Below are 17951 nucleotides of genomic sequence, written 5' to 3'. Positions count from 1 at the left end.
GAGCTCTGTGGCAGCATATGCACAGGTCGGTCTGCTGGCCCTGGGCTGCCCCTGCACCTTTCTGGGGGGTGGGGGGGGGAAGCACAGGCGTTCCCTTCGGATCCCCGCCACGCCGGCAGCGCCAAACGGCACCAAGCAGAAGCAGGCTTGGCTCAGGCGCTGGCCCAGCTCCCTGCCCACCTCGTGGGCTTTTGGACGGGCACGGCCACGCAGCTGGCTGCCGCAGAGCATTCGGATCGTACGGATGAGCGGCGGAGATTTAACGCCTCGGTGACTCTGATCCAGCTAAGCTCCAGTAGGGCCTGGGCACCGCTGACAGCCGGTGCTGGGCTGGGAAGCTGCAGCTCTCCGCTTCAAGGAGCTCCTGTGATTAAGCCATCTTTGTCCGGCACGCTCACCTGGCAAGCTGCCACTGTTCTGTTCCACAGGATCATCTTCTCGGGCTGGAGAATAACCTCCTGGTAAACTGTTTCAGCAGAGCACTGCAGGAAAGCCTGAGGACAGAGCCAGAGCAGTTAGCCAGTCCCCTGCTCAGCTTGGGAACGATTATTTCTAAGGAACGCAGAGCAGATCAGAAAGAACAACTGGGAGCAAGCAGGAGGACAGCAGCGAGGCTGCAAAGCCAACGTCGTTACCCACTGCCAAAGAGAGAGAAGGGCACAGGGGGGGACCAGACCTGGGGGTCAGCAGTCACTGAGCTGCTGCCTGCTGGGAAGGGGGACAAGCACCCATCTGCAGCACGGCCACGCAGACACAGAACGATCTCGGGCCCCTCTGCCCTCACCCCACCTTCTCAGCAATTCTGCTGCACGTGCAATCGCTTTGGAAAGTCACCAAGAAGATTCTCAGAGCTCCAGCACAGCTAACGTTCATTTCTCCACGTCCCCGTGGGACTGGGGATCTTTGGAGGCAAATGGTTAACGCAGCAGAGCGGGACCATCCAGCTCTGCCTCACGAACACAGAGCTGCTCCTCCAGCAGCTCCTGCCAGCGAGGCAGCATATGCACTGGAACAAAGAAAAGCCACCGCAGCACCAATGCTTCATTAAAGCGTGGTTTACAGCCAAGCCACTCCAGTGAGAGGGCACAGAGCATGGCACTTCTGAGCAGCTCTTCTTCTCAATGCCAGGCAGCAGCAGACGCACGCTCAGCCCTGGTCTTGCTGGCAATTAGTTGCAATTAGCCTCCTTGGTCAGATTAGTCCTAGATGCTGGGGTTGGAAGCGAGTCTCGCAGTCACCTGCTCCCACTTCCACCAGCAAAGACTGGGGCCCAGCATTTTTGCCGGGGAGTTTGTCTGCCAGCCAAGGGGTTTTCCTGGAGAGATTCCCTAAAGCGTGCAGAGCAGTTCATCTGTCTCAAGCAAAGAGAGTGCTCTGCAGGCTGACCTGAGCTGCCAGGGCCAGGAGAGAGCGTGAAAGCTGAGCCGTGGCTCCAGGCAGAGCAGTGATTTTGCATGTATCACGCAGGCTAAGGAAGCGATGCAGGAAGGCTCTTACCTTTAAAATAAAGGTCTTGCCATGGAAAGGTATTTCAAAAGTGTAAACAACATCACCGAAGTCCTGCGCAAGAAATAAGAAAGTTTCATTTAAGCTGGCAAAATAAAATGAACTGCTTCTACCCGAGGTAAAGCCTGCTGGTCTCTGGGCATTGCGGGAGGGCTGCAGGAGCTGGCCCACTCCAGGGCCATCCCATCGGGCCATCCTTGGCCTCAAACTGCTCCTGCTCCCCCTCATCAGGCAGCAAGCCCCAGAACAGGAACGGCACTGAGCCCACTTCAGATGCCCATGCACAAATTTCCATAAACAAAACAATATCCAGAGAAGCAGCAGTGATGAGACAGGAAAAGAATCCACCCCGTGCCAGCCTGCAAACTCCTTTTCAAGGTCAAATTCTCTTTGTAGCAAGCTACCAACACCAGTGTGAGAGAGAGGGGTTAGTTTGCCAGCACTGCTGTTGTTACCTACATCTGAGAAGAGACTCCCTGGAGGGGTTAGGGATGGACAGATGATAACCTTTCATCATTAGCCCTGTGTTAAACTCTGATTAGTCTATTTAAATCCATCCCCCTTCGGATAAAGAAAACAATCTGCCCAGCTAGTTTGGCATCAAACAATGGATCACTTGACAGGGGAATTTTAAATACCAGATGAGACTGCAGTTTGCAGGACTCTCACCTCAACTGCATTGTGAGCCCACAGTAGAAAACAAGGCTGGTTTTAGAGGGGGCAGAGACATTGGCTCTTTCACACTACTCTATAGAGAGAAAGGAACCCTAGCTACTCCAGAAAACCCTGCTGTAGCTGGAGGAAACACGCATGGCAGGGCTCCCTGATACACATTCCACCATCCCCAATGTCCCCATCCTGGGGAAGGGGATGCACACGCAGCTTTGGGGGTGGGACAGCAGGAGCTGCCTGTGCCCCACACACTCCTGCTGCCAGAATGGCTGGGAGCATCAGCCAGAGCCTCCCCAGGCCCCAGTGTGTTCCTAAAAGCACAATACTCTGGAGCCCTCACATCCACTAAAGGTGAGCTGTCCACCCCTGCCCGCCTGCCATGAGAGGGAGGAGCGATGGGCTCCCTCCCGTCAAATGGGAAGGCAATTAAACGTCTAATTAAATAAGAGGGGATTTTACATTTAACTGAGCTGGAATAGATTCCTAATTCAATCAGGTAATTGTAACGCTTGTTAATTTTTCATGTTGCAAGGAGGTTTCAAAAGCCTCATTTGTCCTCCAGTTTTTGCTAAGCCATCCGTGCTTTTTGCCAGCGCTGCCCAGCAGCGGGGTGTGGGGGACACTTGCATTGTTTTTCTCAAACTTCCAGTTCTCCTCCTGGGCGAGGATTTGGTCCACAACTTCCATGGCTTCTTTGCCTTGTCGGACGTATTCTTTCTCCTAGGAGAGAAGGGGATATTTCAGGGTTCACAGCAGGGTTTGCAGAAAGCCCCACGTGTGTGTGTGTGTGCGTGCAAGGTTTGCTACCCAACTTCCAGGGCTGGCAGAGGGAAGTGGGCTACCTCCCATCACCACACCACACCAATCTCTTAAATTCAGGGCACAGAGGCCTCATTCTGGAGCCTGAAGTCACGCTTCCTGCCCTGGCTTGCATCCACACACCAGCTGCGCCCACCAGCATCTCTCCTGCCTTAGCACAAGGGCTTCCAGCAGGCAAAGGGCTGCGAGGTGCGCAGAGCTTCCTTCTGTGGAAGTGCCAGAACTGGAGCTGAACAGCAGCAGAACCACTTGGAAAGCAGCACAGAGAAGTGCATGCCCAGCCAGACTTGAGGGAGGCGAGGAACCGCCCCGCTCGCTAGAATTCAGCGAGGACAGTGGAGGCAATGCCCTTTTGGTATGCAACTGCATGACCAGGGAAGGGGGAAAAGGCAGAGCCAGAACCACATCCCTGGGGGATGCTGCACAGGAGAAGCTGGCTAACGCTGCACGTCGCTCAGAGAACCCCCTCGTGCTGCAGCCACGATGCCACCGCTCCCAGGAGCTGCGGTGCAGGCTGAGCACCTCAGCCAAATGTCCCCAGACAAAGGGCTGTGACACCAGGGACGGGATCTCTGTCTCTATTTACCTGAGCTGTCAACGCCTTCCTTCCCGGACCTTCCTCGTCCGACTCGTTGTCCGACCCTTTCGTGAAACACACAATGAACACACAGATAACAAAGAGCCCATTTGTACATCTCTCCCCCTCCAGCCTTCCCCATGGATCAAACAATGCTACCAACGGGTGTGACCCCAGCGCAGCCCCGGTCCTGCCTCCCCCAGCACGGGGCTGGCTGCCAGGTGCTGCCCTGCTCTCAGCCAGGCTGCGGGCACTGAGTGTGCCCTGGGTGTCAGCAACACTGGGACAAATGCTCCAGCTGACGCCTGCTGGCTGCTGAGCAGGGATGGTCTCGCAGCCAGCACAAGGCAGCAGCACTCTGCCAGCTCCGACCCTCACCTGCTCTCAGCGACTTGCCCCCATGCCCTCATACTGAGGGCAGCGTTTAACCACAAGCACTTTAATCGCAGCTTAAGAGCATTTAACCCCAAGACCACAAAATGCTCTCATTTCCCACAGAGCCAAAGCCAGGCTGAGCATGATCCTGCTCCGGGAAGACACCAAGGCAGTGGGGCACCAGCACGGGGCAAGGAGAGGTTCTGCAGCACCCGCTCTTGGAGGCCTTGCTGTCTGCCTCTGCCAAGAGCTGGGCTAATGAGACAGAGCTCAGAGAGAGGACAGTAATAGGGGCAAGAAGCTCCTGGAGGAACGTGGGATGAGAGCAGAGCACGTTACCTGCAAAGGACTCCGGCGGGGAATAGAACTGCCCATCGGAAAAGGCTCCTGGGTACAGCAGGGGCCCACGGGCAGCTGCAGCCTGGGCTGCCAGGTACCCTGCAAAGCACAACAGGTTTCACATGCAGTGTCCTAAACTGGGGGGCTGGGGGCCCCGTCCTCCCGCACCAGATCTCCCCCCTCCAGCCTCCCAGCCACTTTCTGCCAGACACAGCTGCTCTGCCCACACTGACACCAGCCAGCCCACAAGCTTTTCAGCTCCTATTGCCTCATCTTTTGTTTGAGGCATTTTATCTGCATGGAGATCAATGGGCTCTTTTGCCTGTCAAATCCAAAGGCGATTAAGTATCTAATTAAATAAGAGCTTCCCCTGGAAGCAATTTGGAACCCGAGCCTAATCCAATAGAGGCATTAAACACTTGATCATTTTTCATCTTAAAGCCTCCTTGCAAGACCCAAACATCCTCTGGTGTTTTCCAGTCATTCAGTGCATTTCTGATCCAGCCTCACTTGACAAATACTTCTCAGTTCATGTGCCATTTCCCAGCTCTCTTTCGTCAGAGAAGCCTGGGAGAACGACTAAGCCCCTGTGCTGTAATAGCACTGCTGCTTTACATTACAGCTGCATTACACAGACCGAGCACCCACTCCCTAGAAGGACCCTTGGAAGGGACAGGTGCCCTGCCACACGCGGCCATTTGTGAAGCATTAGGTCAGAGAAACTCTGTCCCCATTTAATCTGACCTCAATGACTAGAGACCGTGAAATTTCACGCACCGTAACCCGTGCTGCACCCCTGTAATCGATCTTGGACTGCATCATTCCACTCCAAAGGTCTCCAGCCCAGATCTGAAGACAGATCTCACGAGCTGGAGAGTCCCACAGCCTGCCTGGCATTTGTCCCACTGTTTCAAAACATTTTCACTGATGCGGAGGTGAGCTTTGTTTCCAATACGTCTGGCTTCAGTATCCAGGCATTGGAGAATTTGGCATGTTTTTCTCCTCTCAATTAAAAGACGCTTTTCATAATCTGGTATATTCTTCCCTTGAAGGGACTCGTATACTGTAACAGAATTGAATCAGGCACTTCCCGTCACAGCCAGCCTGGAGATCACTTCTCCATAAATGTCATTTCTGCCACGGTGCTGCCAAAGCAGCAGAAAGCCCAGGCCTGGTGGCCTGATCTGCTGGCTCCTGCCAGAGAGGAGCAAAATACTTACATCGTTCCTCTTCTGCTTCCTGAGTGAGGACTTTAAAATCCAGGAACCAAGTCTCTAACCAAGCAATGACAAACGAGACGATAGGAAGTAAGTAGCCGAACGCCCCTTTGGTGAGAAGCTGAGTGGAAAAAAAGGAAAAGTCACAAGGAGTTTACACAAAATGGAAAACAGCAGCGACAAGCAATCACAAAGCAATCCCCTGTGAGCCCAAGGAAACCAACCTCGGAGAGAATGACCTTCACAATCAGGAAGGCACTGGATATCAGCGTAGTGACCTGGAAAATAAAATCCCGTATCTCAGACCTCTGCAAACTCGAAGCAGAGAGCTCAAACTGAAAACAGGAAAGCAAAAATTGCCTTCTTACCGCTATGACCCACCAGTGGCGCAGCCTTACAATCGCATAGGCCAGCAGCAAGACAAAAAATCGGAAGAAAGCCAAGACCTTTCAAAACAAGAAGCCATTGATATAGATGGTGTCCTTGTCGTCGTGCCAGGTGCTGGAAGGACGCAGCCCTCGGGGACCTCAGCACCCAGCCAGGTGGGGTCAGTGGTGTGGCAGGGTGGGCTGCAATCTGCCCAAGTGCTAGGCCAGGAGCAGCAGGGATATGGGAGACCCCAGCCCCCAGCATGCTGCCCTCCCCACCCAGCCTACAGCCACGCTGAGCGCCGAGCTCTCGCCCCACTGGCAGCAGGCTGGGATACTCACAAATATGTCAAAGAAAGAGGTCTTAAAATTGTACTTGATGATTTCGTTCTTCAAGTTCTTCTGAATGCCATCCTTGGTCTGAAGAGGAGACAGGAAATGAGAAAGCTATTGAGTGCACTGACAAGAAACTAATGAGAGGAAGAACCCGGCCAAGCGGTGTCCAGAGGTTACTGCTGGGGCAGGTTATGCATCAGGCATACAAACACATGGCACAGGCTCCTCTGCCAGCACAGGACCATGGGAAGATGCAGCAGCCCATTTCACCCTCTGCTTCCCAGCGAGGGCAGCCGGGGTTGAAGCAGCACACAGGCACATTAAACACTTCTACGTGGGGCTTTCTCACGTGGAAAAGCTGTTATTTGGCTCAGCACATCCCGTGCCAGCAGATCACCACCCCCGCAGCCTAAAGCCCTCTGTCTCCTGCAGCCTAAAGGACAGCACCTCCCACTTGGTGCCCATCACTTCCACGCGAGCTTCAAGTGACAGACTTGAGCTGTACGGGAGGAAACGTGGGGCAGGTGAAAAGCCCCAGGGAGCACTTCTGGACACCCAAAACATCTGTCCTGTGACATGGCAGGAGAGGGGTCCAAAGGCCACGAACGCATGGAAACACAAGGAAATCCTGAAGAGGCAAAACCAGGATTCTGCAGGACTGTAAGAGAACGTGGAAAAATCTCAAAGAGCTCTCTTATCTCACCCCTAAAAAATTTGGGGCTTGACAGCCTCTATGCTTTTGACACCATAAATCCTGTTCTCAGGAGCTTGGAATGGCTGTTTATGAGGAAGTGAATGGCTCAGGTAACTGGAACAAACACTTCACCTTTAGGCTATTGGTTTGAACGCAGCCCAGCTGGCCTGGAAGCTGGTATATGCTGACAGCTGTTTGATGATCTGTGAGAAACAAGTTGGTGGATCTCAGGCCAGTTCTTGGCAGCCTGGTGCTCTGGCACCCTCTCGTCAGACAGTCCAAGGACAGACGAGGCAGCCATTGGGAAGTGGTCCCTCTAGGTCAGGGCTGCTGCTTAACAGTCAGGGCAGGGGGAGGCGAGCAGTTCTGCACCGCTGCTTTAGATCTGAAGGTGCAGGACTTGCACCAGACAGCTTCAACGAGCAGCCACCAAACGAATCACAGAATATCCTGAGCCAAAAGGGACTCACAAAGCCTCTTCCCAGCCGCACTGCTCCGATAGGATATGTTACAGGGGGAACAGGACTCAACCAAGGCTTTGGATTACAATTTTTGGGAGGTGTTTCAGTTTGAGTATATGCCACCGCCTTGAACAAGAGGAGCTGACTGAGGAACCTCTTTGTCTCTGAGAGCAGCAAGCTCACAGAGTGACAGTTTGCAGGAGACAGACATTTAACGAGGGCCAATTTGCTCAGCTTATCTTGCAGCAAAGGAAGCCATTTGATAAAAAAAGCATTAGTCACGATATAAACTCATTGCTCTTCATAACTAGGCAAATAAGTCGTCCTAATAGCCTTAAATATGCAGCATCTCGGCTCGGGGCCTAAATATCACCAGTTAGTCACTCATTAATGGCTACCTGCGAGACCTACGCTCAGAATTACCCTGACGACCACGCTGCCAGAGCATTTCCCCAGGGCTGCAGTTTGGGATTTGCAGAAAAGCACCGCTCTGGAGAGCCCAGAGAACCAAGAAGAGAGCAGGAGGCTGGGGGTCCAGGGCACCATCGGCATCGCAGGAATGCTGCCCCAGAGCTGCCGTGCTTACACGAGGCTGCGGGGGTCACTGCAGCCTCTTGGCAGAGCACGGGGTGATGGAGCTGCTGGCCGAGGCAATCCGTTACGTGCAGACACCGCAGGAGATAAGCCGGGCAGAGATAAGAGCCGCTAAGTGAGCGCAGGATCCAGTGCTGATAAACAAAGGCCAGACACCGGAGGGCTGCCTGCAGAAGCAGTGGGGTCTATCTGATCATCTTGTCTTTCCGATCAGGCTGTTCTGTGGGAGGACATCGAGTACCTGCAACCTGAAACCCATTGCCCGCACGGCCAAACTAGTTGGGACTGGTGCAGGGGAAAAAAAAAAAAAAAAAACACACTGTAGCCCAGGGAACAACTTTGACCTGACGAGATTGAAGTAAATAAACTAGATTTCCTTGTTCGTTGCAGCAGTTGACAGAAAGAGCAAACGCAGCACCCCGTGCTGGCACGAAGCCGCTGCAGAGGGGACCGAAACCCCGCCGGCTCCTTTGTGGCAGAGCGGCACCTCCAGTTCACAGGAGCAGAGATTAGCGGCAGCGCTCTGGGTCCAAAGCTCAAAGCCCTTTTTGTCTGTGCCCGGCAGCTGGGCGGTGCGAGAAAGGTCTGCGCTCCCCTCCTCGCCCTCCGAGCCTTCCAGAACAGGGCACTCAGCAAAGCTGGCAGCTGCTTGGCACACGCAGCGAGTAGCTTCTCTTAAAGGGGGAAGGAGAGGAACTTGGCCAGCAGCTCGCCCTCCCGATCCCACGGCCACAGATCTCGTTACACGACAACACCCAGCTCTGCATGCGTGGTGTTAACGACCCTGGGCAGCCACAACGGGGCCTGCTTGCAGGAAATGAGCCGGACTTCAGCTAGCACTGACTGCGCTCTGATTTCTCAGCCAGTGCGAATCAGAGAGCGCTGGGAAGAGCAAACAAAGACTTGGCCTCAGACTTCTGAAACGCAGCCATTACCACAGAGGAAGCCAAATTTAGAAAAGCGCAGCTTAAGAGGGGAAAAACTCCACACCTTTGCTTCTCCCAACTTACATTCAATTCGATTATCCACAACAAAGAGATGAAGAGCAGATCGAAGGTGACGAAGAGGCAGAAAGTCCTCCTCACGTCCGAGATGGCCTTCCTCTTCTCTGGAGAGAAGTAGCAGTACGGGGAGAAGCCCTGGCTCTGGGAAAGCGAGGTGCTGATGGACGCAATGGCTGGGAGGCTCCGTTCCAGGTCGTGCTGCAGGTCTGTCGGCTTGCTCATCCTTGGCCCAAGTAACTTGGGGCCTACGTCAGTCGGGGCCACATCTGCAGAGCCAGCGTGTCACCTATGGGGAGACAACATAGGAAGCCTGGGGGAGCAGTGCCACGGCCTTACGCCCGGCGGTGTCACCGCACCGAAGCACCCACGCTGCCTTTTAGGTTAGCAGAAAGCACAGGAGAGCTCACCCAGGGCTCGCATCCCACCCCTTGAATCAGCACAGGGACCCCCATCCCCTCTGCCCACTGCAGGGAGAGGGAACCCGGCCACCAAGAGCCCCACAGCTCAGCTCATGGCACAGCTCTGTGGCATGGAAGCAGCCACCACTGGCGCTGGTCCTGGCGGTGCTGGGGGCGCAGCCGCCTCGTGAGCGGGTCAGGGTGCTGAGGCTGACGCCAGTTTTCAGGCGGCCGTGCCAGCCATTGTGTGAAAATGTTTCCCTTCCGTCAGCAGCACACAAGGAGGCTGCTGTGCTAATGAAGCATGCAGCTGAGACAAACAGGGAGAAAGGTGCCAACGCAGGGGGCTGCTGTCCCCAGATTTCCACCCCACCGCGACACACAGCTACAGCACCAGGACAAACTCATTCCCTCCAAAATACTCATGTTCAGGGATACTTGGTCTCCAAACAACTGCATTTATTGCTGGATTAGCTGCTGCTGCCCGAGCAGCTCTGCTTCCTCTGCAAGCAGAGTGAGATGCGTTTTATTACATCAGGTCTTGCTCAAAACCAGGAGGATGCAGGCAGAGCTGCCCAAGGGAAAAAGCCCCAGGACTGTGCCCAGGACCATAGGAAGAGGCAGTGACCACACGCTAGGACAATGGGAGGAGCTGCCCCACACTGCTGCAACCACAACCCGGGGTCTGTGTGCAAGCAGCTCCCAAGTTGCAGCCCTTGGGGAGGGAGAGGAGGAGGGAGGGAGGGAGCTGGGGTTGTCAGGTCCCCGCCAGCCTCTCCCTGCGGCCCCACGGAAGGAGCCGAGGATGTGTCACTTCGGATAAGCCACAGTCAGTGCGGCCCTTCGCTGCCGTGAGCGAGGGGTCCATCTCAAACTGAGAAAAGTTGCAGACATCTGTGAGTGCTAAATAATAGATCGCCTGATGCGCGGGCTGCCGCCTTCTCTGTGGCAGAGTGTCACTGCACTCTCCACTCAAACAGCACTTTGCACTTAGGCAGCCCTCACAACTTCAGAGCGCTTTAGGCTCACCCTGCGAGATGCTCGGCCCTGCTCCCCATGGTGACAGGGACATCCCTGGCTCCCGTTGGCCTACAGCCATCGATTTTTCAGCCCCACCTTTCCAGGTGAGAGCTGACGCCTGTCCTGAAGCCAGCACAGAGATCTGGGGAGGAAGCGGTGAGAAGGGTTTTACCTTCAGGGGAAAACAGAGGCACTGTGGCATAGAAACGTTGAAAATATCGGAATATTTTCTGCCCAGATGTGGTTGTTCCATCACAGGGAAGAAAGGGCAGTGGGCAGAGGCTGCTCTGAGTGTGTCTAAATGTGTCTTTTCCCAGGTGCCAGATGAATTACTGAGCATTCAGCACCACGATGCACACCAGCATCACTGCACCAGGGACCCGCTGGGGCTCCAAAGGCTCTGGAGACACAGTCAGGCTCCTTTCCCGAAGAAAAAGCCAAAAGCAACATGGGACCTATACCTAGAAAGGCTGTAGCAGCCCCCTCACAGCCTGCAGCCTCTCCACCTTCCACTCCTGCTTTTTAGATTCAAATCACAAGCTTCTCATTAGCACACGTTTGCATGCTAATGACATGTCTTACAGCAAGAAGCCTTTCCATCTTGTGACACCGCTTCTCCTTTCCTCCCGCGCCCTCAACTTCCTATTAATGTGCCTTCTCAGCTCACATGACGACTTCAACAGCTAATTCTCATGTCACCTCTTTTGATAGTGACAGCCTTTGCACCAAACACTGCACCAAAGATGAGGTGCCTGGAAAGCGCGGGAGGGCTGCTTTAAAGCCACCAGCTGCAGATGTTTCACCAGATGCTGACACGTGTCTGAGCTTCCTAAGGGAGAGAGGCGTTGACAACAAGTGCCCTTCTGTGAGCTGCCCGCACTCCCCGTGCTGTGCTGTCCCTCACCTGGTCAGCCCCATGCCATCCCCTGCAGCCTCCAGCCCAGATGCTGTTTGTGAATGGGGCTCTCAAAACACCACAAGACCTTGCAGGGTCTGCATTCCCCTCTCAGCTGCACCAGCCCCAGGGTCCCCTCTCCCTCCCCTCTCCCCCCCCCCCACACACGCAGCCTCAGTGCAGCTTGGATACGGAGTATTTAAGAGGGCTCTGGCCCCTAAGAGCAGCTCAAGATCCTGCTCCAAGCTGGTAGCTCTGGGTCTGGCTCATGGAGAGCCTGGGGGCTGATGTGATCACTCTGCAATTAGTCTCCAGTTTCAGTAAGGCCCATCAGTGGCTCAGGATCACAATGCAGAAGTGAGAAAGCCCACAGGTGTCACACAAAGAGCAGAAGGAAAACTTCCCCTTGGGTCCAGCGAGCGACCTCGGAAGCTGCCAGCTGGCAGCGGGTGATGAGGGGCAGCAGCTGCTACCCAGCCCAGGCACCACAGGACACGGTGCTGGGCAGGGTCCACTTCTGTCCCTGCAGCCATGGGTCCCTGTGCCGCTACTCCATGGCAGTGCAGTGCCCGTCCGATGGGCAGCACTGGTGCAGCAGGACCGTTAGCGGTGCCACAGCCGCTTCCTGAGTGGCAGCACGGGCAGTTGGCAGCCCTGCAGCCCCGAGCTCCCAAATCACTGCTCTGTGAGCAGAGCCCCCCGCTCCCGGCCAGCGCTAAGGGGATCCCGCAGGATCGGGGCTGAGCTCCCACCGCACTGGCCCGGCCCTACCCGCTCGGGGCCGCCAGTCTGGAGCCGGTACGGGGGCGTGGGGCGGCCTCGGGGGGTCGGGGAAGGCCTTAGGGAGCCTGGCGGCGGCAGATAAACACTGCTGGACACCCGCACCCACGGGGATGGCCCCGCTCCTACCTCGGGCAGCGGTCGAGGCGGCCTCCGCGACCCAGGAACCGGAGCCCCGCACCAGCCCCGCAGAGTAGCGGAGGTCCCAGCGTTCTGCTCCAGCCCCGAGCCAGCTCCCAGAACGGCTCCGCTCCGCTTAACTCCGGTGCTAACCTCACTCCCCACCCCCCGGAACCGTCCGGTACCTGCCGGTATCAGCCACCAGCCGCCACTGCCAGGCCCCACCGGAAGTAGTCCCCAGAGCAAGCCACTTCCGGTCCTAGCGCCACTCTGACCCCGGAAGTAAAACTCCGAGCTGTGCCGGCGCCCACCATGGCGGACTGCGGGGGCGTGGGGAGCGGAGCGGGGAGGGACCACTGCGCTGCGCGGCGGGGGGAAAGGGAGCATCGGCTCCGCGGGGCTGGGCGATTCCATTCCGCAGTGTGCACGGGGGGACGCGCAGACCCCATCACGGCGCTGCCCCACGGCCACCAACCCCCCAGCCGCCCCCACAGCTCCCCGCTGCCCCCCAAGCACGGGCCCGCCGCTCTGTACAGCTGTTTATTGGAGCGCAGCGCGGGCATTGCTGCATGCGGGGGGCACGGGGCAGGCCCCGGCCGTGGGACCCCAGCCCCACTGCCAGCCCCCACGGTGTGGGAGCAGTGTGGGGCCGCGGTCCCGCGCCAACCAGGCCGGGAGCCATGCGGGGACACACGCGAAGCGCAGGCTCCGAGCGGGGCCGGGGGGCGGTGGGGCTGCGGGCGAAGCGGCGATGACGTGGGGCAGGCCGTGGGGGTCCCGGCCAGGCCGCGGCCCGGCTAGCTGGTGCCCAGCGGGACCGGTGAGCGGCGGCGCTCCGTGCCCGCCAGGCCCACATGCCGCCGCTCCTCGCTGTGCTCTGTGGGTGACAATGGGGTCACTTGGGGGTCCTGCTGCCCTCCAAGGGAGCAGGGATCCCCCCGCAGCCCGTACCGCTGCCGTCCTCCGGCTCCTCCTCGTTGCCTTCACCCCCCTCGGGGTCCTCGGGGTCCTCAGGGTCTTCGGGGATGTCGGACACCGTCAGTGCCTTCAGGTCCTCACTGCGCTCGGCAATGCCTCCCGCGAAGGACACCTTCTGCCCCCCTGGGGGAAGAGGGAGGGACGGTGGCCAACCACAGGATGGGACGGCCGCCGCGCTGCCTGCAGCCGGGTCATGGGGATGGCAGCAGTCCTGAATCCCCACAATATCCCCATCCGTACAGTGTCCCCATTCCCATGGTGGCCCTGTTCCTATCTCCATCCCCACAAAGTCCCCATCTCCACGGTATCATCGTCCCCACAGGGTTCCCCATCCCTGAGGTGGCCCCATCCATCACCTCATCCTCACAGGGTCCCCATCACCACAATGCCCCCCACCTTGCAATTTCTCTGTCCCCATCCCTGTGGAGGCTCCATCCCAGCAATATCCCCATCCTCACGGGGTTCCCATCCATGCAGTGTTATAAACTTCATAGCGGAACCATCCCTGTCCCCATTCCTACCCCAGCCTCCACAGTGTCCCCAACCCCTCAGTGTCCCCATCCCCATGGTGTCCCCGTTACCTTTCCTCTTGTGTGCCTTGGTGGCAGGGAAGATGCTCCGCTCAACTCTGGCCTGGCTCCCCAGGGCTTCTTGGAAGGACAGTGATGAGCCGGGGGCAGAGGAGGCATGCCTCCCCCCTGCCCCGGAGCCAGCACGGCCATGGGGACCAGCTGGCATCAGTATGGCTCCGGGACACAGCAGGGGACACTGCAGCCCCTGCCCCCCCATCGCAGCTGGCAGCACTCAGTCCCATGTCCCCACATCCCCCAGGCTGCAGCAGCCCTTGTCCCCATGACCCATCCCTCTTACCAGGCTCGAGGGCGCTGTCTGGGTCGCAGGCGCGGGCCAGCTCAGGGTCCCCATCATCAGGCTCTCCGTCAGAGCTGTCCCCCCCAGCCAGGCCGCTCTCCAGGTGGGACTGCACGATGCGCTGCACCGCTGCGGGGCACCGGCATCAGCCCCCGCTCTGGCACCGGGAGCACTGGGAAGCACTGGGAAGTACTGGGAGAGGCACAGGGGTGCGGCGTGCCCAGGTCCCCCAGCCCACTGCTCCACACCCACCCCATATGCCCTCCCTGCCTCAGTTTCCCCATCCAGATGGCAGCAGCGTGGGGGCTCAGCCAGCTCCAGGGGCTGCCCCAAAACGTCCCCTGTGGAGGACCTGGCCTTTGGGGATGGTACCTTTGAGCGAGGGTGGTGTGTAGGCACACGGGTTGTTCCTCTTTGGTTTCAGCAGACAGCCCTCGCCGGAGGCTCGCTGCAGGACAGAGCAAGCGGACGGCATTGGGGACAGGGACCTGGCTACTCCCACATCAAGGACACCCGTGGCCCCGCAAGGACTAGGTGCAATGATGGGGATCTCGCTGTGGGGATCTAGGGATAAGCCCCCCGGGACTGTGACACTTTGGTGGGGGTCCCGCAGTGGGGACTGTGGGATGAAACCCCTGGGATGGGGACCCTGTAAGAAGACCCTGCAATGGGGTTGAGCCCCGCCATGGTGAGGACTCTGTAACAGGGACCCCCAATGTAGTGTCCCTGTGATGGGAACACTGCACTAGGGACTGGGGGGTTGGTGATGAGGACCTGAACCCCACAGGGTCCCCGTGTCACAGCCTGACCCCAGTCCCCATTCTCGTGTCCCTGTCCCCACGGCACCATGTGCCCGTCCCCAAGGCCAGGAGAAGGCAGGGAAGCGATAAGCACTGGGACGGGGCAGGGCAGCAGCGCCACGATAACAACATGGTGACTGTGCTGTGGCTGTGGCTGTGCCGGGGGGCTTGGGGGTGGTCAGGGGCCGTTGTAGGGACAGAGGTGCCCGGCACCCACTCACCTGGTAGGGCAGGGACTCGTCCTCTACATCCGCAGCGCCAGGAGAGAATGGGTGGGTAGGACGGGTGCTGGAGCTGCAGCCCCTGCCCTGTCCCTACCGCCCCATCCCGTGTGTGACCCCCAGCCCCCCCCCCACCGTGTCTCATCCTTGACATCCCATAGCAGACGTGGCACCACATCCCGTTCTTGCCTCTGATGTCCCATCCCTGCAATCATGTCCCATTCGTGCCACCACATCCCATACATGGACACCTGTCCCACCTCCACCCCCATGTCCCATCCCTACTCCTCCATCCCACCTGCGGCACCTTGTCCCATCCCTTCCACCTTGTCCCATCCCTGCCAGGACCTCCCGTCCCTGGAGCAGGTGCCACTGCCCCTAGGGCCACCCCATGTCCCCTCCCATCCCCAGCCTGGTTCCAGTCCGTGTCCTGGCTCACCTGGGGATGAGTGCTCGGAGAGCTGGAACAGCATGGCAGGCGTGGGCCTCCGCCGGCGGATCTGGAGCACAGCGGTGTCACCCAGTCCCCTGTCCCCTACCCAGTGCCCCAGGGCTGAGCCCCATCACATCCCCACCCCATGGGGTGCTCGGTAGCACAGGGCAGGGGACAGGTGCAGTGCCCCACGGAGGGGCTATGTCACCATCTCGGGGTCTCCGTGCTGTCCCTTACCCCCCAAGCCCCTCACAGCCCCCAGCCCCACAGCTGTGGGTCCAGGGTGCACAGGAATCATGTCCTGGGGATGTTCCCTCAGGCTGGGCAGAGCCTGCACAGTCCCTTGTCTTGTCCCGTCCTGTTCTTGTCCCATTCTGGTCTGTTCCATCCCAGCCATTCCCTTCTGTCCAATTCCTGTCCCCTCTGTTCCATTCCTGTCCTACCCTATCCCTGTGCATAACTCCTGCACAAAACTGCCGCTGGCACAGCACGTCGGAGCACTTTGTCCTGTCCCTGTGTCTCCCCGTCCCATCCCATTCCCCACCCTGTCCCTTCCTCTCTGTACCCCCATCCCATCCCATCCCATCCCCTCCCTCTTGTCTCCTCTGTCTCTCACCCTATCCCCTCCAGTCCTCCTTGTCCCTCTCTCCCTGTCCCATCCCTTCCCTCCTGCCCCACGCTGTCCCCGTCCTGTCCCCTGCACAGCTCTCCTCCACCTCGGGGCACCCTTGTCCCTCCATGGGACACGACCGGCACTGTCACCACCCGTACCCCACGGTCCCTCTCTACCCGGGGTCACCGGGAGCACGGTGCCATGCTGGGGACCCCAGTGTGACCCCGCTGTCACCCTGCGCTCACCATCTCCACGGCGCGGGGGTCCAGCTGGCTGGGGGGAGCCGGCACCGAGAATTGGATCTTCTTGCGGTCCTTGGGGTCCATGGCTGCGGGGTCTGCGCTGCTGCCCGGTGCCACGCGGAGTTCGGCAGCGCCCGGGCTGAGCACGGTGAGGACTGAGCGGAGGGAGGTGGGGAAGGCAGAGCCGCGAGGAGGAGGAGGAGGAGGAGGAAGGAGAGGGAGGGAGGACACGGCTCCTACCAGCGCGCTGCATTATTCATCCCCCGGGCAGGGGGGCTGAGGCCGTGGATAATGAGCCCTCAGGGAGCCCGGGAGGGGGGCTCGAGCCTGCCGGGCCCCTTAACCCGTTCCCCACCGGGGGGGCCCCACCGCAGTGGCTGTGTGGGACAGGATGGGGCCGTGTGTGGTTATGGGCATCCCAGTGCCTGGTGCCTCAGTTTCCCCGCAAGCTGGAGGGCAGCGTGGGCGGCCTGGCTGGGTGGGACACTGTGAGGCACAGCTTTGGGGGGCTGCCCCATGGCACGGGGACTCCTACTATGGGACAAAGTCTACCCGGGGGACATGGCCAGCCCCACAGGGGACATCTGCAGGAACAGACCTTGTGGGCACAGCAGGACATGGCATTCCAAATTGTCCTATTGCCCTTGTGCTGAGGGTCCCCACGCCACCATGAGCCGTGGTCCTGAGATGTCACGGAACCAGAGGACTGTGCTGCCATGCCACGCTCCAGATCCCTGTTGTTTTCCCCATGGAAAATTCCCCCAAACCCAAACTGCTCTCCTGGAAAAGCAGAAGATGCCAAAGCCACCCCTCTCCGGTTCCTCTGCTCATAAAACCCAGGTGACTTTGGCCGGGGCATGGGATCGGGGACGCACCCACCCCGGCACAGCTCCAGCCCCCAGCCAGGTCCCCGCCGTTCCCGTGCTCGGTGCATGGTGTTTCACGTCGTACACGGGACAGCGGGGCCGGGCGGTGCCGTGAGCGTGGAGGAAACCGGAGCGAGGAGGAAGGGGGGTGCCGGGCGCTGGCTCCTGATCTCCCGGTGTTCCAACGGCCGTGGGTGGCTGCGGGCCAGGAGCTGTGGCTCCAGCAAAATATTTACCCCGGTGGCACGGTGCCATGGAACAGCCGCCCGGCACGGCACGGCACAGCACGGCACGGCACGGCCCCGTCTGCACCCACATGCAGAGTGGTGCAAGCAGAGCCACGGGCTGCTAACGCGGGCACAGCCCCGGGAAGGTGCTGCAGAGGCGGGGGGGGGTGTGTGTGAATCTGGGATCTCTTGGCCACCCTGTGCCAGGCCCTGAGCACCGTCCCTGTCCCCATCCTGCTCCCCATGTGGGACCCACAGTTGTTATGGCAACAGGTTCCCGGGCTCCTTCCCGCTGCCGTTCCCTCTCCTCCCGCGCACGAAGGCGCAGTGTGAGGGGGTGGCCGGGTCCCCTCCCCGCTCTGCAGCAGCGCGAGCACCCACGGCCCCAAGAACAGCTCTGGGATCAGCCCCCGCCTGTGCCCACACTGTCCCTGTGGGCACGGCCAGGCTGGGTACCGGGATGCAGAGACAGGGATGGGACGCGGTGCTGCAGCCACTGCCCCACATGTGGTTCCACGCACGTCCA

The 17951-nt window shown here is 58.9% G+C and overlaps 2 protein-coding genes across 6 annotated transcripts in view; both read right to left on the bottom strand.

The window, feature by feature from the left end:
* The window catches only part of STARD3 (StAR related lipid transfer domain containing 3), a 17263-nt gene extending 4755 nt beyond the window's left edge, over positions 1–12508 (bottom strand). Inside the window, exons 1-11 of one of the 3 annotated variants that reach the window (XM_021378183.1) lie at positions 12361–12508; positions 8969–9248; positions 6216–6293; positions 5874–5951; positions 5730–5783; positions 5509–5626; positions 4289–4387; positions 3584–3639; positions 2806–2898; positions 1498–1560; positions 399–494 (exon numbers count right to left, since the gene is read on the bottom strand). In XM_021378183.1, the coding sequence (XP_021233858.1) occupies positions 399–494; positions 1498–1560; positions 2806–2898; positions 3584–3639; positions 4289–4387; positions 5509–5626; positions 5730–5783; positions 5874–5951; positions 6216–6293; positions 8969–9184 (951 nt within the window). In that variant the 5' untranslated portion in view covers positions 9185–9248; positions 12361–12508. The other 2 variants (XM_021378184.1, XM_021378182.1) reach the window with 2 other exon arrangements.
* On the bottom strand, positions 12702–17951 carry PPP1R1B (protein phosphatase 1 regulatory inhibitor subunit 1B). 3 transcript variants are annotated; one of them, XM_021378225.1, is made up of 8 exons: positions 16336–17951; positions 15484–15544; positions 15045–15073; positions 14396–14471; positions 14024–14152; positions 13735–13803; positions 13127–13276; positions 12702–13052 (listed from the first exon to the last, which is right to left on the bottom strand). In XM_021378225.1, the coding sequence occupies exons 1-8, from the start codon at positions 16414–16416 to the stop codon at positions 12973–12975; spliced, it is 675 nt and encodes a 224-aa protein (XP_021233900.1). In that variant the 5' UTR covers positions 16417–17951; the 3' UTR covers positions 12702–12972. The 3 variants fall into 3 exon arrangements, with proteins under 3 accessions (XP_021233900.1, XP_021233901.1, XP_021233903.1); XM_021378226.1 differs by having other exon boundaries at positions 13735–13800; positions 16336–17946; XM_021378228.1 differs by having other exon boundaries at positions 15045–15067; positions 16336–17942.

Source organism: Numida meleagris, chromosome 26 (genome assembly GCF_002078875.1).
Source record: "Numida meleagris isolate 19003 breed g44 Domestic line chromosome 26, NumMel1.0, whole genome shotgun sequence".
In the NCBI taxonomy this organism is placed as follows: domain Eukaryota; kingdom Metazoa; phylum Chordata; class Aves; order Galliformes; family Numididae; genus Numida; species Numida meleagris.
The sequence above is the reverse complement of the archived record's forward strand: the minus strand, read 5'-3'. Positions and strand labels throughout refer to the sequence as shown.

What these genes read in the sequence shown, in the direction of transcription:
- PPP1R1B (XM_021378225.1), bottom strand. Translation starts at nt 16,416, where the DNA reads ATGGACCCCAAGGACCGCAAGAAGATCCAATTCTCGGTGCCGGCTCCC. An exon ending in ACCCCCGCGCCGTGGAGATG is followed by an intron (nt 15,545 to 16,335) that starts GTGAGCGCAGGG and finishes GCTGTGCTCCAG; the next exon opens with ATCCGCCGGCGGAGGCCCAC. An exon ending in AGACAGCGCCCTCGAGCCTG is followed by an intron (nt 13,804 to 14,023) that starts GTAAGAGGGATG and finishes TGTCCTTCCAAG; the next exon opens with AAGCCCTGGGGAGCCAGGCC.